The 25,506-nt window shown below is 50.5% G+C and overlaps 4 protein-coding genes across 5 annotated transcripts in view; all 4 read right to left on the reverse strand.

The window, feature by feature from the left end:
* Window positions 1–6,047, reverse strand: part of HOGA1 (4-hydroxy-2-oxoglutarate aldolase 1) — a 31,327-nt gene extending 25,280 nt beyond the window's left edge. Inside the window, exon 1 of one of the 2 annotated variants that reach the window (XM_058298652.2) lies at window positions 5,506–6,047. In XM_058298652.2, coding sequence (XP_058154635.1) covers window positions 5,506–5,716 — 211 coding nt within the window. In that variant the 5' untranslated portion in view covers window positions 5,717–6,047. The remainder of the gene's footprint in view (window positions 1–5,505) is intronic. The other variant, XM_004457004.5, reaches the window with a different exon arrangement.
* Window positions 645–2,010, reverse strand: C6H10orf62 (chromosome 6 C10orf62 homolog). Its single transcript, XM_058298655.2, has one exon. The coding sequence runs from the start codon at window positions 1,767–1,769 to the stop codon at window positions 999–1,001; it is 771 nt and encodes a 256-aa protein (XP_058154638.2). The 5' UTR covers window positions 1,770–2,010; the 3' UTR covers window positions 645–998.
* Window positions 6,048–6,423: 376 nt separating the features above from the next.
* On the reverse strand, window positions 6,424–15,819 carry ANKRD2 (ankyrin repeat domain 2). The gene is given in 10 exon segments (XM_004456993.5): window positions 6,424–6,765; window positions 7,573–7,671; window positions 7,867–7,965; window positions 8,897–8,995; window positions 9,373–9,471; window positions 10,521–10,628; window positions 10,732–10,890; window positions 12,023–12,124; window positions 15,636–15,725; window positions 15,727–15,819. Coding segments are annotated over 10 exon segments (1,083 nt in total). The 5' UTR covers window positions 15,805–15,819; the 3' UTR covers window positions 6,424–6,615.
* A 1,538-nt stretch (window positions 15,820–17,357) lies between these two features.
* UBTD1 (ubiquitin domain containing 1) overlaps window positions 17,358–25,506 on the reverse strand; it is a 49,974-nt gene continuing 41,825 nt past the window's right edge. The window contains exons 2-3 of the mRNA XM_004456992.5: window positions 19,377–19,604; window positions 17,358–18,409 (exon numbers count right to left, since the gene is read on the reverse strand). Coding sequence (XP_004457049.1) covers window positions 18,024–18,409; window positions 19,377–19,604 — 614 coding nt within the window. The 3' untranslated portion in view covers window positions 17,358–18,023. The remainder of the gene's footprint in view (window positions 18,410–19,376; window positions 19,605–25,506) is intronic.

A 25,506-nucleotide genomic window follows, 5' to 3' on the forward strand; every position in this document is an offset into this window, starting at 1 on the left:
CAAATCACTTACGATATATGTTATCTCAGACAAATTAGTTCTTGGAACCTTAGGTCCCTCATGCGCAAAATGGAGATAACATAATGCCTTCGTAATGGGACTGTGAATTGACATTTAACACAGAGCACGGCATACACTAAGAACTCAAGAAGAGGACTCTGGTAATAGTGCTAGTAATACTGGTAGCAGCAGGGCAGCCATAGCAATATTAACAGAAACAAGAATAGAGATGATTCTGACACAAAGCTCCAAAGGTAGGTGGTGGGGAGATACCGACATGGGTCCCAGTGGCCAATGGGATTCCAATGGAGAGAAGGTGGGGAAGGGAGGGAGAACTGCAGTGTGGGATGCCAATGCCACGTGACTTGAGAAATAGAATGAGGATGGCACCAAGAGGACATGGGCCCACCCCGCTGGCTTACTCTCTTCTGAAGGTCCAATTCACCCACACAACACTGACTGTGCTTCCCTTCCTTGGCAGTGGCAGGTGAGCAGGTGCTGAACCCCCTGGAGATATCCCATTCCTAGCATCTGAGACTCGGCTCCAGCCCAAGGCCCACATGCCAAGGGCTGTTGGAGAAGGAGCCTTCTCTCCCTATCCCTGTCTAGACCTTCTGTTGGCTACAGAGCCCCCAGACTCAGGGTGAGGGTACACAAGGCTTTTTATTGGCTCAGTTCCAGGCATTTGGCATCAGTGTGGGGCTCTTGCTGCTCCTGGGGTCTGCCTTGTTTGTTTTCTCTTGGTGGGTCTTCAGGAGCCTCAGAGTGTGTCTCAGCTGCTTCGCTTCCTCCCAGCTCTTCCTCAATGAGGGCCATATTCTGTGGCAGACCCCACTCATGGGGTCGAAGGGGTCCGTGACCCCTGTGGGAGCCTGACGAAGAGAGGATTTTGGCAGAAGCATTCTTGCCCTGGGCCACGTATGTTGTCCCATTGGAGAGAAAACAGGCCTGAGAGTGTGTGCCAGCCCTGCTGGGGGAAGGGGCATCTCCACCTGTGGTTAGGTGGTTTCAAAGGGGTCGCAGATCTGGTGGCTGCGGCTGGGCAGGCTGTGGCTCTGGTGGCTCAGGTGACCAGGGTAATCCTGGTGGCCCTGGTGGGTCGGGTTGCCTGGATGGCCTTGGTGGCCCTGGTGGGCTGGGTGGCCTGGATGGGCCTGGTGGCCCTGGCGGTTGTGCTGACCATGGCCCTGGAAAGTGTGAGTGTGATTGGCACCAGCTATGTTGTTTTCCCGCTGGATGAGGATATTCCCTTTCAGCTTCATCTCTACCTCCTCAAGGGCCTTCAACTCCTCCTGGTTGATGTCTTTGGTCTCCACGTGGCCTGAGTGCTGGTAAGACGTGGCACGCTGCAGCATGGAATTAGCCAGCTGCCGTCCCTTGCTGTTGATCTCCTTGGTACAGGCAGCCACTGCAGCCCAGGTGGCATCATCCGTGGAGGACGATTTCCCCGACTCTTTGTGGGTCTCTTTGATCACTGAGGACCCAGATGTCCTCTGCCTGCTGGTGAAGGATTCCCGGTGAAGAGCTGTGCCATCTTCTCCATGCCTTGTAGTGAAGGTCTCCATGTGAATCGTGGTGCTTGCCTCTCCATTCCTGTCAACTGGAGGAGTGGCAGCTGCACTGCTGTTGGGCTCCAGCTTTTCATCAGAAAGGCGGCTAAAGTGAGATTTGATCCAGTCCTCATTCTTTAGATTGCAGGATCTTGCTGACTCAAACTTGTCTACACCCTCAGTAACTGACTTCCTTCTCTTCTTCTGAATCCACAGCATGAGGCTTCCACCTCCTAGCAAGAGGGCAGCCACCAGCACCACCTTGCATGATGGTTGTTGGACGAGCTCCAAGAAGGTCTCCAGGACCCTACCCCAGGCAGGAAGAGCTAAGAGCACACTGGGAGTAGGGGAGCCAGGATGGTATGGTTCATGCTTGTATGGGCAGGCTCCCCAAGGATGTCTCGCAGGCAGGCCCCCTGTTGCCCCCTTCCTAGAAGCCCCTCCCACCTCAGCAATGAACCCCATTGTGAGGAAGGCAGTAAGGGTGGGGAGAGGCCACAGCCTGGCAGCTATTGCCTGAGGCCTGGGACCTGTCTCCTACCCTGACAGCTGTCCCCAAGGTCAGTGGAAGGGCAGTGTGGTAGATTAAATTATGAATCCAAATTAGATGTGCTCTTAATCTTAATCTGCACATCTGTGGGTGTGAACCCATTATAAATAGGATCTCTAGAATTTGTTATTTTTAGTTAAGATGTGGCCCAAATAAATGAAGGTGGGTCTTATGAAAAGAACCTGGAAGTCATCAAAGCCAGAAAAGAAAGGACATCACCACGTGATGGGAGGTAGCGATACAAGCCAAGGGACCCCAAGGATTGCAAGCAGCCAGTCCCAGAACACTACCTCTTCGAGAAAGCAAGCCTTGCCATTATCTTGGATTCTGGACTTCTTTTAGCCTCAAAACCGTGAGCCAAGAAATCCCTGGTTGTTTAAGCCCACCCATTGAGTGGTATTTTCACAGCAGCCTGGCAAACTGAACTTCCCCAAAGTTGAGTCCCTTTTACCTTCTGCTTGTAACTCATTCTGCAATTCTTCCTTCCAGTCTTTGATTTCTCCCCTTCCCTATCCAGTGGCCCCCAGGGGGCAGAGGCAGCTGAGTCAGGCTGGTCATGGCAGAAGGACCCCCTTGGCTGGGATGTTATCTATTCCTGGCTGCCTGAGGCCAGTGACTCCCTCCATCCGGGACCCACTTTTGTTGCTGGCTCAGTGCATTCCGTCCTCATATGTAGCACCCAGTCACTATATAGGACAGGGTCCAGAAGGAAAAGGGGCCCAGGAAGGAGATTATACTGGAGTCACATGAACTCACAACTGGGGGGAGAAAAATGGTGGGTTGAGAAGGTAGAGTAGGTAAGACAGAGACTTTCCCCGGTCCCAGATCCCTGGGGCCATTGTAGGATGCCCCCTCTTGCCTTAGTGAAGCACTTGCAAATCCAGAATTTGCCCCCAGGTAAATGGGCACGATTCCAGCTATGAGAAGGCTGACCAGCTTGCCAGGCTTTCTATAATTGCAAAAATCTGAAAACTTGGTTCATGATTCAGAGCTATATCCAGGGTTTCTTGGGGGTAAAAACAGGCCTGGGCTACTTCCCCTGCCTCCCCTCACCCCCCGAGGCAACTATGTGTTAAAATAAAAATGAAGAAATGCCAAAACATGGTGGCAAAAACTGATATTTTAAACAAAATATTTTATTTAACAAAGTAATGACCTTAATGTACACAAAAATAATTATATCTCATCACCAAATACCATAATGTACTCTCCATGCTGAGATAATATGACACAAATTTAAAGCTTTATGGGGAATATCTCCTTAGTCCTGCTGGAGAAGCTCTATGGTTGTTCACCAAACTCTTTGGAAATAACAATTCAAAGTCCATCTTTGAGGTTGTTTGTGGCTATGAGTTCAGGGTCAAATGGCCCATCTGTAACAACCCCTTCTCCAGTCTCTGGTTATAACTTTTATTTAGAAAGAATATTCTTTATTCAAATAATCAGTACAGATTAAAAATGCTAAAAAACTAAAATAAAAAAAAGAGCCACACAGTTTCAGGCAAGGCCTTCCAGAGGAATCCTTTCTGTCCAGTGATTCACCAAGGGCAAGTTTCCACCTCCTCTTTTGAGTACCTTCAACTTGCTGCTAGAGGCCCTTGCAAAGAAGTTTGCAATGGTTCCCTTCTCTGACCGAGTGTTGGGCTGCAAAGCCTACCCCAGGGCCCAGGATAAGGACAAGAGAGACTCATATTTAGAACTAAAGTTGTTTGCTGCTGTCTTCCTGGGCATTCTGGCTGTGTCCTGGGAGCAGTGACAGGACCCTCTGGCTTTATGTTCACTGTGCTGGTGGCCCAGGTTTGAGCTCCTTGGAACAATGTGGCCAGGAGCCTGAAGGCTCAAACTGGATTAGAGAAATCAAGTGATTTCTCCAAGGTCATCATAACGAATTCAGCAGAACCAGAATTCTACCTAGGTATTCTAACTCCAGATGTTGGGCTCTTTCTATTACATTCCGCTGCCTTCCTGGGATGTGGGGAGAGAGAGCAAATGAGAGCAGGAACCAGCATGGGTTGCAAGGGACCCAGCCCAGGGAGTAGGTGTGCCCTGTGGCCTGCCAAATCCTCTGACGCCAATGCCCCTGGGGCACACCCATAGCTGCTGCAGGAGTGGGTAGGTGGGGGGGAAGAAGGGTCTGGAAAAGAGCCTGAGGGTCTCTGAATTCCCTGAGTGGTAAGCAGACACCAGATGCAAAGTCCACCCACTGACTCCCTGTGTTAGGGTGTCCCTGAAGCTACAGCAGTCTTCTCTACTCTCTGAGGCTCAAAGCAGCTTCTCACTTTGCTTCCAGAGAACCAGGCCTCGGCTTAAATCTACATGCCCCCATGAGCTGAGCCTCAGCAGAAATTTGCTTAGTGTTTGTGACCCTGCTCAGTGTGGGTGTCCACAGGGCCTTCATGGTCCCTTAGGGAAGATCGTATCACCTCAACATGAGATATGAATGGCATCTCATTCAGGACAGTAGTCACTGTCACAAAGCAGCTTTGCCCACAATATGTAATCACACTGTCATTTTTAATAATCATTACCATTGGCGTTACTATCTTGTAATGCATATCACTCTTTGCAATTTCTTGCATGCCTTTCACTTGCATCCTCCCAACCATCCTATGATGTGGGCAGTATTACATCCATTTGTCAGATGGGGAAGTGAGGTTTAGAGTGATTATTCCACAGCTAAGTCAGTGGCAGAGTTGTGTTTTGAATCTGGAGTGCACATTCCTAATGCTATACTAGACTGCTTTGATCCCAGCCACTCCATTCCCAAGGCTGGTGCTGAGCAGACTTTGTTTATGGTCTCATCTGTAAAGTGGGGCTATTGAGACCACTACCTCAGCGGCCTGTCATGGGTGAAGGCAGGGTGGATGGAGCTCGCCATTTCTCCTGTCTTCATCATTGTGCCTGTGGCTGTGTTGGATACTGAGTGTCACAAATATGATCTGGCCCTTGATCTCAGAGAGGAGGAAACAAGTTGAGACAGCACCCGTGGAAGAGCCAGAACAGGGAGAATTAATTCTGTCAAGGGAAGCTTCGCCTAGAAGAGTGTGTGTGGGAAGGGCTTTGAGAGGAGTGAGTAGGCAGGAGTACCTGGATGACAAGGACTTTCATATCCATTATCCGGTTTGATCCTCACAATAACACTGAGAGCTTAGAAATCACTTTCATGAGTTTACAGCTGGGGAAACTGAGGCAGGTGAGGTCACAGGCCATCAGGCAGTTTGCCAGCCAACTCCTGACTCCAGACCAGTGTCCCCTGTTACTCTCCCATAATAAAATAACCCCACGGTACCTGACAAGCCCTGAGCAGCTCAAAAGAGCCTGTGAACCTTCCCCATGGTCTCTGGCAAAGAAGATCAGGGTCATTAGCACCTCCCCCAATTCCCAACGTGGATAGGCCCAGCTTACCTCGGAAGGGGAAAGTGCCCAGTTTGTGCAGATTCTCCTCGAGTTTGCCATAGTCCACCTCTGCAGTGGCCGTGAAGGGGGTGGTCACCGGGGGGTAGATGCCTGCGATGTCCATCTTCCTCCCCTCCCCTGAGGCCCAACCCCCCACATTCCTAGACAAGTCCCTGCACAGCCTTTGCCTCAGAGAGGACCAGACTCGGGGGACCAGCATCTCTGCAGGACGCCTGAGGCCCAGCTGGTCTCTGCCCTCTGGTGAGGCTGTTTGGACTCCTACCTACCCCCGTGTTAATGATCAACGTGTCTAGTTAAAGATTTGCTGCCCCCTGGCTTGTGGGCCCTGGGGCGGCCTGGGCTGGTACCCCAAGGTTAGAGGCAAGGCCTATAGACCCCAGGGGCTCCTCCCTCCCTCTGGGGAGCAGCTAGAGAAATGCCACAATCCAGTGTCCCTCTGCCCAGACAGAGAGTGGGTTCTTGAGGGCCCTTCAATGGCGCCTCTAGCAGGACCGGTAGCTTCCTCCCACAATTCCGAGCTCGGAAGCCGGTTGCGCTGGGCACTTCCGCCGTTGGCGAGCTGATTGGCTGAGCCAGCGCTGCTACGGGAGCCGTGGCGTGGCTGGGGGAGGAGCTCCCGAGCTCCTCCCCCTGCCAAGGCCGCCACATGACAGGCCTGCCCTGGCCATGCAGCAGTAACCAGGACGGGGGCGTAGGCCAAGTGCATCGCTAAGCTTACCTGTGCAAGGGCCACACCTGGCCTTGGGGTATCGGGAAGGGGCGGGGAAAACGGGATGGCAGGGAAGGAGCAAGAAGAGACCACAGTGGGGGCAGGGAAGCGGCAGTGCTGGATTAGAGCAACAAAGCGCTCCAAATTTTCCTCTTCCCCACAGCCCATCCTGTCCCCATTCTTCTGACAAATGGAAATACCACAAATAGCAAAATAGACTTTTTAATTGGGGTAGTTTGCTGGGTGCTCCGGGTGACAGAAGTGCCCCTTCCTGCAGGGGAATTGGCTGGGTCCTCAGGTTAGCTCTGGGCTGGCTCTGGGGTCGTTCTGTGGCCCTCCTGCTGCACCCAGGGGAGGGGGCCGCTGCCTGGCTGGGCTGGGGTGGGTCTCTACTGGGCTGGCACAGGCTGGGGGGTCTCGCGCCCACTCTCAGCAGGATTCCCCAGCCCGTTCTGCTCTGGCCCTGGCTCAGGGTGTTCCAGGGCATGCCGGGTGTCAGCCTGCCACAGCTGCACCAGGTCCGTAGGAGTCTTTCCTGCCTAAGGAAACCAAGAGGAGATATGTTCACCATTCAAAAGTCCTTACCAGGAGTAACCCTCACTTACACGGGTCGTTCTCAGCCAGGGCAAAATGTCTGGAAACATTTTAGATGGCCGCAGCTGGGGGGTGGTACTCCTGGCATCTAGTGGGTAGAGGCCAGAGATGCTGCTGAACCATCCTGCAATGCACAGGACTGACCCCCACCCCACGAATTATCCAGCCCCAAGTCAATAATGCCAAGGTCGAGAAACCCTGATCTACACCCTCTCCAAATCTGCCTGCTTTTCCCATGACCCCTTAGCCTTTCTTGAGCCAAAGGGGCCTCCCATTCCCCTCCTTTTATGACTGCTGTGAGTCCCTAAGAAGAGCTTGGACAAGGGGACACAGATGCCTAAGAGGACTCGAGGACCACCAGGGACCAAGTAGTATGATAGGAATGGCTGTGGCAACCAAGTGCAGAGGTTCCATCCAGATTTTCGTCTTCCTGGATGGATGTAGGCCCCCGTTTGGCCTATGGGAAGTCTTCTTACTGCCCGTCCAGGCTGTTTCTCTGCACTTGCACTCCACTCATAGACATGCACACAGAGAGTTGGGAGGTGGGTGGTTGGAATGAGGTTCTGGGACATGGTGACTTTACGTACTGTGGTGACTGGCCAGAGCCAAAGGTAACCACTCCTAGGCTGGGGCTGTCCCAGGGGCAAACCCAGCACTGTGAGAGTGCCACGAGGGTGGCTCTTTCGCTTAACTCTAGCACAGGGTCTGGATGATCAGTGCAGATTACTGAATCAGAGAAGGGACAAACTTACCAGGTTCTTGGTCATCATGTCAGCCCCGTGCAGGAGCAGCAGTTTGATGATTTTGTAGCGGTTGAGCCTCACAGCATCGTGCAGGGCACTGTCCCCTTCCTAGAGGCAGTGTGGTACTCAGCACGGCCCTCAGGGCAGCAGGTGGGGAGCAGGATGACAGGAGATGGGCTGGAGCTCTTGCTCAGGACCAAACAGCCTGGAGGCTCCCCGAGGGAAGGACTGCTCACATGTGGGAGCCCTCAGGCTGCCTGTCCCCCAAGGTGGGACTGGGCAGGAGGGAAACCCATCACTCACTCTGTCTCTGGCATTGATGTCCAGGCCCTGGGATAGAAAGTGCTCTACAATCTCCACATGCCCTGTCCGGACTGCCACGTGCAGGGGGGTGCTCAGCAGCTGGGTGGGAGGTAAGAGGGAACTGCTAGCTGAAGGGGCCGGGACCTTGGGGACAGAGGTTGTCCTAACTCCAGCCTAATTCTTCCCCCAAGTCCTCATGCCAAGACCTGAAAGCCTGGAGGGAGAGAGATTGGTACCACTTCCCACCATCCTATACAGTGCTCTAACTCTTTGGATCTAACTCACCACCTCCTAACTCTCCACCTCCTCTGGGAAGCCTTCTAAGATTCCTCTCTCACCCGAGCTGTGAGCAATTGCTCACTCCTCTGCACTTCCTTCAGTAATTATAATAGATGCCATTTATTGAGAGATGTGATGGAAATGGAAAAAGCTTACAAAACATTAGCCTCACATGAACGTATTAATTCATTTACATATATTTTCCTATCTAACCTACACCAGCACCTGGCAAGGTAGGTATAAATTCCCCCATTTTACAGATGAGAAAAAAAGGCTTAGAGGTGAAGTTACTTGTCCAAGATTCTACGTGAAGGAAGGAATGAATAGCAGGATGATGGATAAATAAATAAATGAATGAATGCATAGATGGGTGAAAGAATGGATGGACAGATGGATGGATGGAAGGAAGAGTAAACAAATAGGTAAAAGGGTGATAAAGGGTTGCATGAATGAATAAATCCTGCATATTTTGAGTGGTCCCAAGGCTCCCAAGATGGTGGTTCTCTTCTCCCCTCTCTGTTCTTCTTGACCCCCTGTCCCTGATGGTGCTCCCCCAAGGGCCTGGGGTTGATGGAAGCGTCTAACTCTGAGCTCGAGGGCCAGCAGAACACTGCTTTAGTTTTCTGCTCTTCAGCTACTCCCCAAATCAGATCAGCTCACTGCCTTCCTGCCCCCTGGGCTTTTCTGCTCTCTGCCCTCTAACACACACAGCCACACCAATACTTGTGAGCACTGTTGTCTGTTGTCTTACCTTATCCCTCACATTGGCATCCGCTCCTCGGCTTTGCAGAAGTTTCACCACTTCCAAGTGGCCCCCACGGCAGGCCCAATGTATGGCTGTGCTGTCCAGCTAAAAGTGAAGGAGGGAAGGAGAAGGCCTCATAGCAGAGCTGCAGGGAAGAAAGTGCCTGGGGGAAAGGGACCCCAGCCAAGAGGGCAGGAGGATATCCTAAGGAAGGGGAACAGGGAAAGAGTGGAGCATGGCATGGGCATGGGCAATGGACCAAGTGAAGCCAGGAGAAAACTCAGGGTTTGTCTAGGCCAAACCAGAGTTTCAGGGGATGCTTGGGGAGGAGATGGGACTTGCCCAAGTCATAAAACCCACTAGTAATGGGGCCTGTGCCCCGAGGCAGTCTATCTGTGCCCTGAGCTGCAGGTTGGCACAGAAGGGAGCTATTGGTGCTGGGCCCATCCCTGCCTCCCTCTTTATATGCCCCTTTGGCTCACCCGGTCCTGGAAGTCCACAGTGGCTCCACTCTCCAGAAGTTTCTCCAGGATCTCCATGTGGCCCTCCAGGGAGGCTCGGTGCAGTGCTGTCCGTCGGAACTACACACAAAGAAGCTGTCAGGGCCTGGTCTCTGGCTTCCAGGCCTACACCATCTTTCACCTGAACCAAGGCCCTGGCCTTATGCCTGCTGGATTCTGGCCCCTGTGCTGGATCCCCATGTCTACATGTTCTGCTCACCCTCTAGACTCTATCCAGATCAGCGCTGGATAGAGCCTCTGCCCTCACCTTCTCTTTCCCCCAAGCTCATCTCACCATGCCTCTGCACAGGATGCCTCCTGTCTGGAATACGCATTTTGCCCTGACTCTTTCCTGTACTTGATGAATTCCGCTACTCCTTCAAGATGCAGCCCAAATGCCCTTGAAACCTCTAGGTCAGAGCTGCCCCAGGGGGCCCTGGACTGAGGGAGAGCCACTCAGAGTGGAGGCTGAGCCTTGAGCAACTCTTTCCCCTGAGCACCTCGCCCAGGTCCTGGATGAGTGGGTGCCTATTGGTTACTGAACCGAGGAGGTAATGAGCTTCCTCCCTTCCAAGGCAGCCCGTTTTCTCCTCCCTACTCTGGAAACACTCAGCCCACAGCACTTAACTTTCCTTATCCTAATTATCTGGTTATGTGTCAGTCTCCCACTGCTCTCAACCCTTGTCTCTCTTTGGTACTCCCAACACCTAGCACAGTGCTTGGACGTAGGGGGTGCTTGGACAGACCGTGGGGATTAAGTCTCTGGAGTCTATAGAATGGGAAGGACATGTGGTCAAAGCCTACAACAGTGCAGATTAACCACCAAATTGCTTAACTGAAGAATACAAGAACGAGTGAGCAGCCCAGGAAGTGTGGAAGAGGGAAAGCAAAGTACACTATTACTCTATAGGAAATAAAACTATCACATCCTAGTGCATGTTTTGCAGCATCAGTAAACACTTATTGAGGAGCTAATTTTCCATTTGGTCCCCCTAACACCCTCAAAAGGAAGCAGCCCACTTTAGGCTACTTTACAGAAGAGGAAACTGAGGTACAGGCAGACCAGAGTCTGGGCCAGGTGAGGGGTGGTAACATAACAAGGAGGCAAGGGCAGGGGCTGGAAGCATCACCTCATCGCAGGTATCTGCTGAACCCCCGTCGGCCAGGAACTTCTCAATGACCTTCACTTTCCCCTCCACTGCTGCTTTCAGGAATGTCTCCTCCTCCACAGGGCCAGTCTGGAGGGTATGAATTCAGTGCAGTGGGCTGCCCTGCAGTGATCCCAGGAGATCACTCTCCGGCAGCCCCTGCCCACACAGGCATCCTCCCCAGGACCCTTACAATCTCCTCTGGCTCTGAGGGCGGCTCCTGGGCGGCGGCTAGGGCTTCTCGCTTCTTCTGCTTCCGTTTCTTCCGCAGCTTAATGAGGTTCTGGATCCCGCCCACACTGATGATCTCCCGCCGCAGGTCCAGCGACGTCTTGCGCACGCGTTCCTGGCCCTGCGTGAGGATGGCCCATGGATCCCCACACCGGGACCCAAGCATGGGGGGCTTGGGGACCCTGGTGCTAAGCTGGAAGGGGGCAGGGAGTCCTTCTTGAGTGAGAGGGAACCCAGGCCTACCCTGCCTTGCTAGGACTAGCAGCCCCTGAGACACAGATGGCTCAGACCAGGGATTGGGGGTGGGGGGCTTCAGGAGGCTGCCATGGAGCTGTCCAGCTTTGGGGAGCTGGATGAGAGAATCTCAAGAGCAATTCTTGGGAAGCAGACTTGGCCCAATGGATAGAGTGTCCGCCTACCACATGGGAGGTCTGTGGTTCAAATCCAGGGCCTCCTTGACCAGTGTGGAGCTGGCCCACATGCAGTGCTGATGTTGCACAAGGAGTGCCCTGCTATGCAGGGGTATCCCCTGCGTAGGGGAGCCCCACACGCAAGGACTGCTCCCTATAAGGAGAGCTTGCCCAGGAGTGGCGCCACACACACGGAGAGCTGACGCAACAAGAATAGACACAGATTCCTGGTGCCGCTGACAATACAACAATGGAAGTGGACACGGAAGAACACGCAGCTAATAGACACAGAGAGCAGACAACTGGGGCGGGGGCATGGGGGGGAGGGAAGGGGAGAGAAATAAGTTAAAAAAAAAAAAAAAAGCAATTCTTAACCCAGGCCTTCAGAACAGGGTCTGATCTTTGACTCTTCACAGCAATTCCATTTTCCTCAAAATGGAAATAACTCTTTGTATGATCATAAAAGTAATACATGATTACTATAAAAATAAAACAGAAGTACTTACTAGGTAGGAAAGGAAAGCCCTTCTCCCAGAGGTAAGTGCTGCTAGGGTTTGGTTTCTGTCCTTTCAGATGCATGTACTATGGAATCACCATCCACATGCTGTTTTGAAACCTGTTTTCTCTTAATAACCTGGAATTCTCTCTGCACACACAGGTGTCCCCAAGCCTGCACGGTGCCCCATCACTCAGAGCTTCCATCTTGGTAGCATGCAGATTCTGATTTGCAGGTCTGGGGTGGGGCCCAGTTCTGCATTTCCAACAAACCGCTGGGATGAGATGCCTGGTCCCGGGACCTTCCTAGCCCCCTAACTTCAGACCCTGGGTTCTTGCCGCACGTACCTTAACCTTCTGTAAAGTCAGATTCTGCGTCCCCTGGTCCTTCTCAGCCTCTAACGCCTGCACATCTGTGGGCAGCTTCTGCGAGGCGGCCCCTCGGAGTTTCTAGTGAGTGAAGGAGAGGTCTGCTCGAAGGAGGTACTGGCAGCACCTGAGGGAGGCAGGTAGCTTTCCCCCAGCCACTCCAGGCAGCTCTCAGGGACCACCAGATTTGGGACCTGATGCTCCTGGAGTTCTCGGTTTGGCCTCCAGAGCCCTTCACCTGCCCCACGCCCACCTGGTTCTGGAGGGCCGCAGGCAAATGCTCCTACAGCCCCCACTGCAGCCCAAACCTCGCCTCAAACACCTGCCTGCTGACGGGGCCCAGGGTCCCCTGCAAAACAGATCAAGGGCAATGGAGTGAGTTTTTCATGAAATTAAATACATTCATGTTTTCAAATAGATTATGTTCTTTTACCTTTTTGGCATTAAAATCCCACTTTGATGAAGTAATTGTTATAGGAGCTGAGTGTTGCTTTTGAAATGGCCCACCTTACTTCGGCAATATAAAAAGTTGGCAACTCCATCCCAGGGTCCTCAGGATGGAGGAATAAAATATGGATTAGAGTGGACTTACTTGTATTCTGCTATAGAATTATCGTGACTCTAGCAATGGAAGAAATTGTATCATTGATGTGGAGACAGTGGCCACAGGAGTTGCTGAGGGCAGGGAGAGGGAAGAAGAGGAGTGATATGGGGGTATTTTCGGGACTTGGAGTTGTCCTGAATGATGATGCAGGACATTATATTTTCTGCCATAACCCACTGAATGACCTGGGGAAGAGTGTAACTTACAATGTAAACTATAAGCCATGCAGTGCAGCAGTGCTCCAAAATGTATTCATCAAATGCAATGAATGTGCCACACTGATGAAAGAGGTGTTGATGTGGAAGGAGTACGGGGTGGGTTGGGGAGGGGGGTATATGAGAACCTCATATTTTTTATTGTAACATTTTGAGTGATCTATATCTTTAAAAAAAGACAATAAATTTTTTTTTTTAAAGTTGGCCACTCTATATCAGACACCAAATTTATTTTATTTGTCTCAGATTTTACTGTTCTATAATATCCTAAGGCTTGGAAACTGTTGCTCTAAGGGACACCAAGGGATGGGAGCAAAAGCTCCTCAGTTTTCGGCTTGCAGTGGACTCTTGGTATTTAACCTCATTGTCACTATAACAATATGGGTTAAACTCCCTTCAAATCTCCTCTCCACTTTTAGCTCTGATTTTCCTGGGCTCCTTCCTCCCGGCCTTCTCTCCCCTAAGGGAAATCACTCTATGTGAAGTGCTGGCACACCCCTCTCTGGAGTTCCTTGTACAAGTCTGGCTGACAGGAGCCTAGGACCATTTGAGCAGTCTGGAGGCAGATCTGAATGGAGATGGCAGCTGGGGAAGGAGGGCTTCCCTTACAGAGCGCTCAGTTGCCTTCTCGTTTCCCACAGTTCTGGTGTTTTACTCTTTACGGGCGGCTTTTAGGGCTGATTTGCCTCTTCATTTTGAAGGTCCCGCTGTCCCCTGCCTTCTCTCTTCCATGTCGGGCTTATATGGCTTGAGGTCTCCCCAGTGCTGCCTCACCTAAAATGCTGCATCTTTTTTCAGGGTTGAGGAGTGACGGGGGCTGTGGTTGCTGCATATAGGACCCCGGCTGGATCCTCAAGGAGCATCTAGAGGGCAGGGCGTCACCATCTTGGTGTCCCCATCACCTACGGCAGGGCCTAGCACATAGGAAGTGCTCCGTGAATGTTTGGTGAGTGAATGAATGAATGAGTGACTGTGTGAAGGTAGGTGGACTCAGCAGCTCTGCCCACTCCTAGGTTCTCAGCCCTGGCCTGACCCAAAAAGCTCCCCACAGTAGAACCCCAGCCTCTGGGCTAGTCTCCAGGGCCCTCCTTGCCCATCTAGGGGGAGATATGCTGGGCAGAAATGTTCCTTTCAGAGGCCTGCTAGGCTGGGGCCTGGTGAGAGCGACTGGGGCTCTAATGCCCACCCCTGCCTTCCCTAGACTCTCTAGCCCCTTACTTCAGATTTGTCTTTGTGAGCTGGCACACAGTAGGTGTTCATTAAAAGTTTTTTTAATTGGGTGCTAGTATGCGACAAAGATAACAAACAAAATATCGACCCCTACTGCATAGATGGTTGCCCGGATTAAATTAGAGAATGCCCAAAAAGGGCATGGCATGGTGCCTGCACACAGTAGGTGGTCAGTGGGAGGGTCGGTTTTGTGGGCACACAGTGTCCTCACAGCCCTGACCTGTTTGTTGGATGAGGACTGCTCCACGTTCCCCTGCTGAAGGTCCCCGTGTCTAGTGGCAGCACTCCAGCAATGGCACAGCAGCATGACTCACCTGCCCCACTGGCCAGCCTGCATGCACATGCCCTTGGGGGAGTGAGAAGTGGCATTCCTGCAGAGGCTGGAATTCCATGACAAAGCTGCCCTCTTCCTCTTCTCTTTCTCCCCTGGAGCCCTGATTCTTCCCTCTCCCTCACCATCCCTCATTTGGTCACTCTTCCTTTTTTGAATGGAGCCTGTTTCCTCCCTCCCATCCTTTCAGGACCAGTCTGTCCACCCTATCCCACCCCCAACATGTCCTTCTCCAGGCTGTCAGGGTTGCCTTCCTAATAGGTCAGATGACACCACACCACTCTCCCTCGCTCAACAACAGCTAGGGGCTCCGCACTGCCCACATAACAAATCTTTTCTCCTTGGCCCTCTCTGGTGTTTCCTCCAACTTCCTTTCCAGTCTCAGCTTCTACTACCAAATTTTCTCATCCCAGCCACACTCTCACTCACCCTAACATCTCCTTAGGCTGAAAGATCCCCCCACTCCTCACCTCACTTGCCACGTTTAAGGACCACCCAGGTCAGATACCATCCTAGCCACAAGCCGCCCTAAGGGCCCGTGGTCGGAACGGTTCCCTGCCCCCACTCAGCGCTCTCTCACTTTTAACACCGATAACCCTCGCTTCTTATGGACTATGCACCTGACAAAGGCCCGCTAAAATGAGCTCTGGGTTAGGAAAAAGAAGCTGGGGTCCGGGCCTTCCTGATCTGCCCATTCCTCACAGCTCTTGGCACGTGGCAGAAGAGCAGGACTAGCCAGCACCCCCGGCCCCACTCTTGACACACCACAGCCCAGAGCCCCTTGCTCCAAAGGCCTCCTTGAGCAAACCATGCTTCCCTACCCTGTGTCCCGTCTCCCTCAGTTCCCCATGCTGATTCTCCTGCAGCGACCAAGCCCTGGAGCGTCTCCCACCCCAGCCACCCACACAGCAGCTGGGCCCTCAGTCCAGGCTTCAGGGCCACCCATTGCTGACAGTTCCAGGCGGCGCCCCAGCTGCTCCTCCCTGTGGGTGGGCAGGGTCTTAGGGAGACCACTGTCTCAGTTCTTGGGGCCGGAGCCTCAGTCTGCCACTGCCAGCAAGCCCCTCCATCAGGGAGCACCCTGGGGTGGGAATGCAGCCAGCGGCTCCCCCCCCTCCTACAGGTGCGGCTGCCAGGCTCTCCCTTCCCTTGACAGCAGAACTGGATCTCCTCAGAACCCCCCCCTCCAGCCTCCGCACACCCTGCCCTCACCTCGTTCTCCTCCTCCTGTGCCAGCCGCTGCTCGATGAGCGCCGTGGCCCTCTGCACCGCCTCGGAGCCCGCCATGGTGCCGTCCCCAACTCGCTTCTGCAGGCCACAGGGCCTCGGGGGCTTTATAGGCCGGAGCACCCACCCCCACCCAGCCAGGCGCCTTTGCCATGAGCTCACTGGCCCGATTCTCCACCTGCCTCCCCCACCTGTCACCTTCACCTCGGGCAGCCCCAGGGAGGGCCAGGGCCAGGAAGCAGGGATAGTTGCACCCCACCCCCAACCCTGGCCAAACCCCTAGCCCACTGGAGTAGAGGGTGCAGAGCCTGAGAGCCTCTGTCCTGTGTGCTGGGGCCACCTAGGCTTCAGCCAGGGCAGTAGGCTGCACCAGGGGCCTGCTGACTGCCTGGCCAGGAGGGCAGTGCCACCTGCTGGTGCCTGGAAACCCTGACCAGCCAGGGCTGGGAAAGCCAAATGTGGGGAGCAAGACAGCACCTCCCATCCTGTAAACAGGCCCTCCTGGCTCTGGGAAGGGGCAGAGTCTGACTTGTCCAGGCCAGAGTGCCAGGGTGGTGGGTGGGAGCAAAAGCTGCTGCCTCCCTCTTCACCCGTTAGTCCCTCTGAGGTCCCAGAGCATCCCCTAGCTAGGCATGATCACTGCATTTGGCTGAGTGTCCATTAGTCATGGACAACTCTCATTCATTGCTCTGTCTTCTCCCTGGTCACTCAGGGGAAGTACCCAGAAAGCCTCTGCAGGACCTGCAAGGTCTTGCTTCAAGAGAGGTCTCGAAAAGTCCCTGAAAGGGCCAGCGTGCAGTGCCAAGCCCAGCGGACCATCACCAGCTCCTTCTGATCATCCTTCTCCTATCAGGCCCAGAAAGTGCCAAGGCTACCCTGACCAAGTCTGGTCATCCTTAGAGAAAGAGGAAAATACTCCAAACTGGAGAAAACAGACCAATTATAGGCTCAGTTCCACCCCTGGAATTCCTGGGAGCAAGCCCTGGGTGATTAGGACGCAAGCTTAACCTGCCAGTGAACTAGAGATGCCACAGCCCTGCAGTTCTGTAAGGCTCACCTGGCCTGCTCCTGGGTAAAAAGCCTTAGCTAAGACTCCTCTCTCTTCCTTGATCAATACATTCCGTTAAGGAGGCACAAGGAACTAGTTTCTTTTTCTCTCTGGTTCCCTTGCTGGCAGGCCCAAAACAAAACTTTGACACCTGCTCATGGTCTAAATTTGTCAGGGATTTTGCCTTAACGTCATCAAGGGCAGAGTGTCTCCAGGATTTCCACACACGTGTCAGTCCTCAGGGCCCCAGCCCATGGGGCTGAAGCTGGGAGCCAGCATCCTCCTGCTGCGAGAGCTGACCAGCAGATAACTAAAAGCCACCTTCCTGAGGTACTGTCTTTGCTTGCAAAGCACTTTCACCTCTGTTATTCCATTTAATCCACCCAAGAACTGATGTTAAGTCAGGCTCATGGCATTGTCTCCACTTTAAAGAAAAGCAGAGGTTCGGAGGTTATGTGGCTTTTCTCAAGGACCTATGAAAACACTAGAGGAGCTGAGATCAGGGCCCAGAAGATGAGCAGCTCGAGGCTCACTCCATAGAGCACTCTGCTGTGTGCAGAGGGCTGGGTGAGGCCAAGCACGCATCTGCTCCCACACCAGAACTGGCACCAGAGGCCCCACAGAGCTGCAGAACTCAAAGTCCAATGCCAGGCAAAAGAGAAGGAGCAAAAGGCTTTATTGATAAATATGCAGATATGTCTGTACACAGGGACCTGCTGTGGGGGCCACAACCAGGCTGCAGACCCTCCACCCCTTGGGTTACAGCCAGGAGACGGCCCGGTGCAGACCCCTGCCACAACAGCCCAGCTGTCTGGCCACCCGCCTCATCTCTGCCGATTGTGCTGGGGCCAGGGAGAGGCAGAGGCCCGCCTCAGGCTCCCCATGCCCTGCGGCTCACTGGCAGTCCCTCCCCTCCAGGGGACTGGCACTGTACCCTGGGCAGAGTCAGGGGGTGCAGGGGAGGGAGAAGCTGCTGCTTCGGACCCTGAGCAGAAAACCGGAGTGAGCACAGCTAGCAGCCCCAGATGACAGCTCTGGCTCCAAGGGCCCTCCAGGCTGGCCCTCGTGGCTCGAACCTGCCCCTGGATGAAGGCAGGGTGGTAGGCCCCGTCGCCTTTCCTCTGATAAGGTCAGCAAGGCCTGCTTCCTGGGTGCCGGGCACTGGTGGCCAACAATGCCCCTGGGAGGCAGGGTCCCTTCACGGCACTCCCAGCAGCCACCCAGAGGGGAGGTGCCGGGCGGGGGGCCTAGTGCTCCGGGTGAGAGGCCTCTCAGCCCTGCAGAGGCCCTCCGTGGCCTCTCTTCCCAGGGGTCCGTGGGGCCCATCAGTCCTGGGGTGGTGGGGGCTGGTTGATGATGACCTGGATGACAAAATCTTTCTGGATCTTGGTTTCCTGGAGCCGTGTACGGTCTGTGAGCAGCTTTCCCGAGAAGAACCATCGTTGCCAGGATGGCTCAAAGCCCTCTTGGGAGTGCAGCTGCCTCTTGAGCTGCCCCACTGTGTCAGCCAGGCTGGCGCTGAGCCTCACGTCCTTGCCCGTGGAGAGGCGCACTTTCAGCGGGAACTCGCGGCGCACACTGGGGGTGGGCTCGGGGGGTTCCACCATCTCCTCCTCCGTGCGCTCCAGCAGCAGGTTCACGGGCGGCGACAGGCAGTAGATGGGCAGCTGGTAACGATTGCCCAGCTCGTCATAGCACTCACAGAGGGTGCCTGCGGGAAGGGCGGGGCAGTCAGAGCCCACTTGGGACCCTCCACAGCAATCCCAGAGTCCCCCAACCCACCACATAGCTAGGCCTCTGTCCTAGGGGGAACACATGTCTGGAGTTGGGAAGACCTAGATTTGCACCCAGGCTCCACCATGCACTGGCTCACTCAACCCTGGCAAATTCTTTAACTTCCTAGTTGTTTATGTGACAACACCTTGAGCACATGTGCCAGGGGCTGCAGATACAAGCATGAATGAAATGGCACAGGCCCTGCTCTTAGTAGCTATACCTAGCAGGCCTCAATTTCCTCACTGCACAACGTATTGCATATAGAAATATATTGACTGAGTTTGGAGCACTAAGTGCTGGACACTGGATTAAATGACATTAAACATATTTCACTGAATCCTGGCAATCATCTTATGAGGTAGGTATTCCTACTTTAGAGTTGACGTCACTGGGGCTCTAAATTCAGGAAGCTCCTTGCTCAAGGTCACATAGCTAGGAAATGGAGATGCTCAAGTTAAAACTCAGGTCTGTGACTTTAGAGTTCCACCATTACCCTCTACTTTACATGGTCTCATAAGGATGTTATGAATGAGACAGTGCAGCAGAAGCTTCTAGTTCAATGCCCAGCACATAGGAAGTACCAATACAAGTTTGTTACCTTAGATATTCTGGGATCCCAAAGCACCTTGTGCAAATCTCTAGTTTACTCTCATTGCACAGCTTTGCAGGTTTGTTGGTATACTTTCTGTCCCCTTATTAGGCAGGCAAGGGCTGTGCCTAATTTTTCTTTGCATTCTCACTCCTGGTCCATGCTCAGTAAGGGTTACTTGAACGAACAAGTGAATAGCCACACACACACCCCACCAACTTTGATAGAAACTCCTGACATGTGGCTGATCACCCCTAAACCACCCTGATGACCACCCCACTGTGGAGATAAAGCCTTGGCCCAGTCCTCTCACCATGAGGCAGGGTGATACTGGCTCCGTCCAGGATGGCCTGAGCCAGCTCGTGGTCATTGGCCTCGGCCGCATAAGCCGCAGCCTTAAGGGCATCCCAGATCTCCTTGCGGCCCTCGAAGGCAGGTGCCGTGTCCCAAAACTCATCCCGTTTGCTCCGCAGCTGCCCATCAGTCATAGGGTAGTCACTCTTCCACTTCAGCCGCTCCTTCTTCAGAGGCTCGTTGCGTCCTGGGCAGGACAGAAGGGAGAGGCTCAGCATCTCGAGAAGCCACCTGAGGTGCAGCCCACCCTCTCCCTGCCCCCTGAAGCACTGGCTCTTGGTAGTTAGGTCTCTGGGGCCATTCCTCGGAGTCAAGAAAGATGTTGAAAACCACATACCCTAGGGACATAAAATACTTATACCAGCAAAGCATATATTGCCTTTTGTTGTTGTTAAGTTTCAATTTTACTCTTTCTTCAATTATAACGTAGTACAGTATTATGTTTAAAAAATACGGGAAGAACACACATGTGTAAAAATAACAACTGCCACCATTGACAGAGCCTACTTGTGCCAGATCATAGCAAGGCACTTCAGAACCATTACTTATTTGATCCTCAAAATAACACAACAGATGGGGAAACTAAGACCCAGTGTGCATTTCTCTAAGATCATAAAAGTATCAATTTAAACTAAGACATTAATGGCAAAATTCACACTTCACCACTGTCTGAACCATGCTGCCACTGGAGAAAGGACAATGCCCACCCCAAGGAACAGAGAGATCTGCAGCTGCAAGCAAGATAGTTCCATCCATCGGCCCCATAGGATCTAAGCCCTTTCTCAATTAGAGGTAGAGTGGGCATCACCATCCCCAAATCCTCAGGATTGGGGAATGAACAATGGACTAAAGTAGACTTACTATTATTCTACTATAAACTTATTGTTATTCTAACAATGAAAAAACTTCACCATTGATTTGGAGGCTGTGGCCATCAGAGATTCTGAGGGGAGGGAGAGGGAAAATAGGTATAATATGGGGTCATTTTCAGGACATTGGAATTTTCCTGCATGATGTTGCAATGACGTATATAGGCCATTATGTATTTTGTCATAACTTATAAAATTGCGTGGGACAGAGTGTAAACTATAATACAAACTATAATCCATGGCTAGTGGCAATACTTCAATATGTGTTCATCAATTGTAACAAATGACCCACACTAATGAAGGATGTTATTAATGAGGGAAAGTGTGGGATGGGAGAGAGTGGGGCATATGGGAATCCCTTATATTTTTTATGTAACATTTATATAATCTAAAGTTTCTTTTTTTAAAAATTAATTTTAAAAATTACTCAGAATTCTACCTTCTCTAGTACCTACTGCTCTCACCTTGTCATGCCTCCTTTTCCTCAATTTGTCTAGTATAGTTGAGTTCATCTTTTCAGATTTCTTTACATTATTTGTTCCAGAAGGGATTGAAGATATTTTCATGCCACTATGCAGTTTTCTGCTTACTTTACTTATATTACTGTCAATTTCTCATGTGATTAAAAATTATAGAAAATTTTCATAGCTAATATTCCACAATATACAGTAATGAACAATATTCTTTAAAAAAAATCATAACCAACCAAGCAAAAAATCCCAATAGCCTCCAAAGAAGAAAACAATTTTAAGAATGTTATTTTCCTTATTACCAAGCCCTAAGTGACCTTCAAGACAACTCCAGACCAAGGTCAAGACTCAGGGCAGAGGCATCTTCCAATGGCTTTTGGAGGCTCAGTCGCCTCAAACCTGAAGGTAAAGTGAGCCACAAGAGTGAGGTCTAAAGCACCCTGTTTCCAACATAACCCAGATCTTACCTAAGGCAGCAAGAGAGAAGGGAAAGTAAAACTGGGGCTGTCGCCAAGGCTGTTCCCACTGCTGGGGCAGGCGGGGGTTACTCAGGAGAAGAGAACAACAACTCACTGCCCACCAAGTATGTGAAAGGACCCCAAGTAAGCACTTCATTTATATATATTAGGGAGTAGTGGGGTGAGGGGGTGGGGGGTATATGGGGACCTCATATTTTTTGAATGTAATATTTAAAAAATGAACAAAGACCAAAAAAAAGTAGCTGTAGAGTTAGAAAACCTATCTCCCACCTAGGGCAGGCTATGAGCTCACTAGCTGACAAAGTATTAGAACTTTGCAAAATGACTCTACAAAATCATTTGGCATTCTGGTTTCCCAAGGAGGTATGTGTGTACTACGGGGTACCCAGGGCCATCTATTTTAAATGGCAATCAAAAACAAGTTTATCAAGAGGTAGTGGCAGCAAAAGCCCATACCAGAGAAGCAACCAAATGAGCTTACACACCTCTTGAGTTTGATTGGTCTGATTCTCTTTTTGGTGGACTTCTAGGGTCATGGGTTCCTTGGCTCAGAATAATAGGGGCACTTGATATTTTCTTCATCATAATATTCATAATACTCCTCATTCATTCATTCATTCATAAATAAATAAATATATATATATATAATCTCATTTCATCCTTGCCATACCTGGGGGGAGGGGAGGGGGGTGACATCATCCTTACTTCACAGGTAATGGGAAAGGTACAGAGAGTTGACTTGCCCCGGATCACACAGCAAGTGACAAGAGTTAGGGTACCATTTGAGGTCTGACTGAATTCACGAACAACCATCCCTGTCTGTGAGTTTGCTACCTGAGTGGGTAGAAAAATCTCAAGCCAAACATTTAAATTCAAGTGTTCCTGGGTTGGCAGAAGTAAATACAAATGCTCTTTGAGGGAAAACTACTTCAAATTAGGCCTAAAAGTTTCCCCAAGATTAAGGTCCTGAGGAAAATAAATAATAAGGTGATAATTTTTTAAAAAAATTACATCATACAAGAAAACTAGGCAATATAAACCAGAGCCAGCAAAAACCACAGAAGAATCAGACTCACAAAGACTTTAGATATGGAACTTTTTAGACACAAATTATGAAATGCCAAGTTTATGGGAGCGGATGTGGCTCAAGCAATTGAGCGCATGCTTCCCACAGGGAAGGTCCCAGGTTCAGTTCCTGGTGCCTCCTAAAAACAAACAAACAAACAAAGACAACAAGCAAACAAATGAAAAAAACAACTCAGGGGGAGCCAATGTGGCTTACTGGTTAAGAGCCAGCTTCCCACATACAAGGTCCCAGGTTCAATCCCTGGCCCTGGTACCTAAAAAAAAACAAACAAACAACGATAAAAAAAAAACAAAAAAAAACCCACCAAGTTTAAGAAATAAGAGAGTCTTAAAAATATGAATAAGGAATAAGAGCTCATAAAGAAAAAGCGAGTAGATTTAAAAAGAAAAATATAATAACCGAAATTCAGATGGTCTAACAGATGTTGAATTAGAATTTCCACAAAGAACAATAAAGATAGGATGAAGCAATATTCAGAGATCAAAAAGCTGTCCATTTCTCCCTAAACTGATCTAAAAATTCAATATAACTCCAATAAAATTCCTAGCCAGTTCTCTTCCCACCCTCCCCCCACCTCTCCCCCAAAGAACTTGGCCAGCTGATTCTAAAAAGTATATGGAAGAACAAAGAGAGTTCTAGGGAAAAATAAGGTGGGAGAACTTGCACTGGCAGTTATGAATACTAATTATAAAGCTAAGTCCATGTAGTACTAGATCAGGGATAGACAAATGGCCGATGGAATAGAGAGCCCAGAAACAGACTCAGGAACATAAAAAAAAAATTGCGCAAAGTGAGAGGGAACATTGCATGTTGGTGACTGGGGAGGCAGAAGATGGACTATTTGATAAATGGTGTTGGGACTACAGATTCTCCGTACAGAAAAACAAGAACCAGAATTCGTATGTCATATCATCCACAAGAATCACAACGAGATCAACTAAAGACTTAAGTGTGAAAGACAGAAAGGAGGCCCGCCTGGAGAAACAGAAGACCACAGTTTGGACCATATACATTTTTTCAGAAGTTTGGCCTGGGGGGTATTTTTGTCTTGTCAAGGAAGTAGTTCCGTTTCACGATTTCTGGACCCCTTTTCTCTTCGCACTGGTGACTCCCGATGGTAGCTAGGATCCACTGGGATTCACGGACTTTACACCGCACCCCCTCGGGGACCAATGGGGAATGAGACCTCTGCCCCTCCACTCAATGACCCCCAACATCAGGGCTTTCAACTCCTTGAGCTGGCTTCTATAACCCTCCTGTTGTCTTCCCCTTTGCCAGATGTCACTTCTCTCCACGTGTCTGCGCCTCCTCGCATGGAGGTCAGGCCCAGCTAAACGGGACCCTCCTGATGTGCTGAGGGCTGTGAAAGGACATTACCTGGCTTGTCAGCATTGTCTAAATCGAGACCATCAGGCTCTGAGAAAGAGGCTTTCTGAGGAAGAAGAAGACTATGCTTTGGGACATCTACTTTTCCTGCTCAGATGCCTCCCCCAACTTTTAAATGTTCAGGTTTGGGCTCTAGTCCCCACAGCTGAGGTTCCTGGGCTGGGAACTCCAGGACACCTGAGCTCTAATTGTGGGTGCCTGTATCTTGTTCTCATCCCCGGGTCACCTCAGGAGACCACACGTGTACCTGAAGGATACTGCCTTTGTTCGAGCTGAAACAGCCTCAGAGCCCCTCACCCTCCACACCGACAGTAGCACAAGATCCTGTCATACACACACGTCTCACCCACAGGTGGACATAAAGCGGGCGAGCCTCTGCAAGGGTTACCGGCATCTGCAGTGACCCAGCGTACAAAAGGTTTTTAACAATCCTCACTAGCTCAGGGCTTTGAGGCTGAAAATAGAGAACAGTACATGGCCAGCGCAGAGCCTTTTCCTCCTCAGCCACCACTGCACCTCTGAGCCAGCAGAGGGCAGCCCTGCCACCTGGGTGGGTGTTAGCACGCCTTCATCACTGAGTCAAACACTGCATAAAAACACCCAAGAAAGTTCTCCAGGCCCAAGGCTACCATGTATAAGAGACATGCCAAAATGCCTAAAGCCTTACACACTACTGCTTATGATCTTAGGTACAGAGATAGTCAAAAACATAAAAAAGAACTTTTAATCCAAGCAAATAAACAAATTGATGAACATTTAAATTTCACTTACTTAAAAAATTTTTTTTAAGGTTTATAGTTAATTGAAGAAAAAATGGAAAACCTTACGCAGCAGCAGAAGGGTGGTATGAATGCTCCCATAAGCTGCAAAAATTGGTACAAACTTTCTGGAGGGTGTTTGATATGGTACCAAAAAACTAAAAATGTACCTTTGCCTGAGAAATTGGTTTCTAAGAATTTATTCTAAGAAAATAACCACAAGTGTGTGGCAAAGATTTATCTACAAAGTTGTTTGACTCAGCATGATTTTAAACAGGGGGAAACTAGAAACAACCTAAAAACACACCACTAGGAGAAGGGCTAACTAAAATCTGTGCATCCATACAATGCATACATGGCAGCTGTTCTGTGATAGCATGAAAGGATGGTGGATAACAGAAGGAAATTTCCACAATCAAGTGAAAAAAGTTACAGAACAGCAAGGGCTCTGGGCTCCAGTTCCTGTTTTTTAAAAAGTTTGCGTAATTTTATATATTTATTTAGAAGACTAGAAGCTCAAACAGATATTTATATACCAGTGTTTGTAACTGCATTACTCATAAAAGGCAAAAGGTGGAAGCAACTCAAGCGTTCACCAGCAGATGAATGGATAAACAATTTGTGGTATATACATACAATGGAATATTATTCAGCCATAAAAGGAATGAAGTTCTGACATCTGCTAAAACATAGATGAACCTTAAAGATACCATGTTGAGTGGAATAGGTCAGACACAAAAAGCTATATGAAATACCTAGAACAGGCAAATTCATAAAGTTACCAGGGGCTGGAGGAGGGGGTGAGAAGGGGAACAGGGAATGATTGCTTTATGCATACAGAGTTTCTGTTTGGGGTGATGAAAAAGTTCTGGTAATAGATAGTGGTGATGATAACACAATACTGTGAAGGTAATGAATATCACTAAATTGTATACACGTAAGTGTCTAAAGTGGGAAATTTTGTATTGCATATATGTTATCACACACACACAAAAAGACTAGGAGCTCAAAATGTTAAGTTATATTTGAATTAGCAGAAT

Source organism: Dasypus novemcinctus, chromosome 6 (genome assembly GCF_030445035.2).
Source record: "Dasypus novemcinctus isolate mDasNov1 chromosome 6, mDasNov1.1.hap2, whole genome shotgun sequence".
In the NCBI taxonomy this organism is placed as follows: domain Eukaryota; kingdom Metazoa; phylum Chordata; class Mammalia; order Cingulata; family Dasypodidae; genus Dasypus; species Dasypus novemcinctus.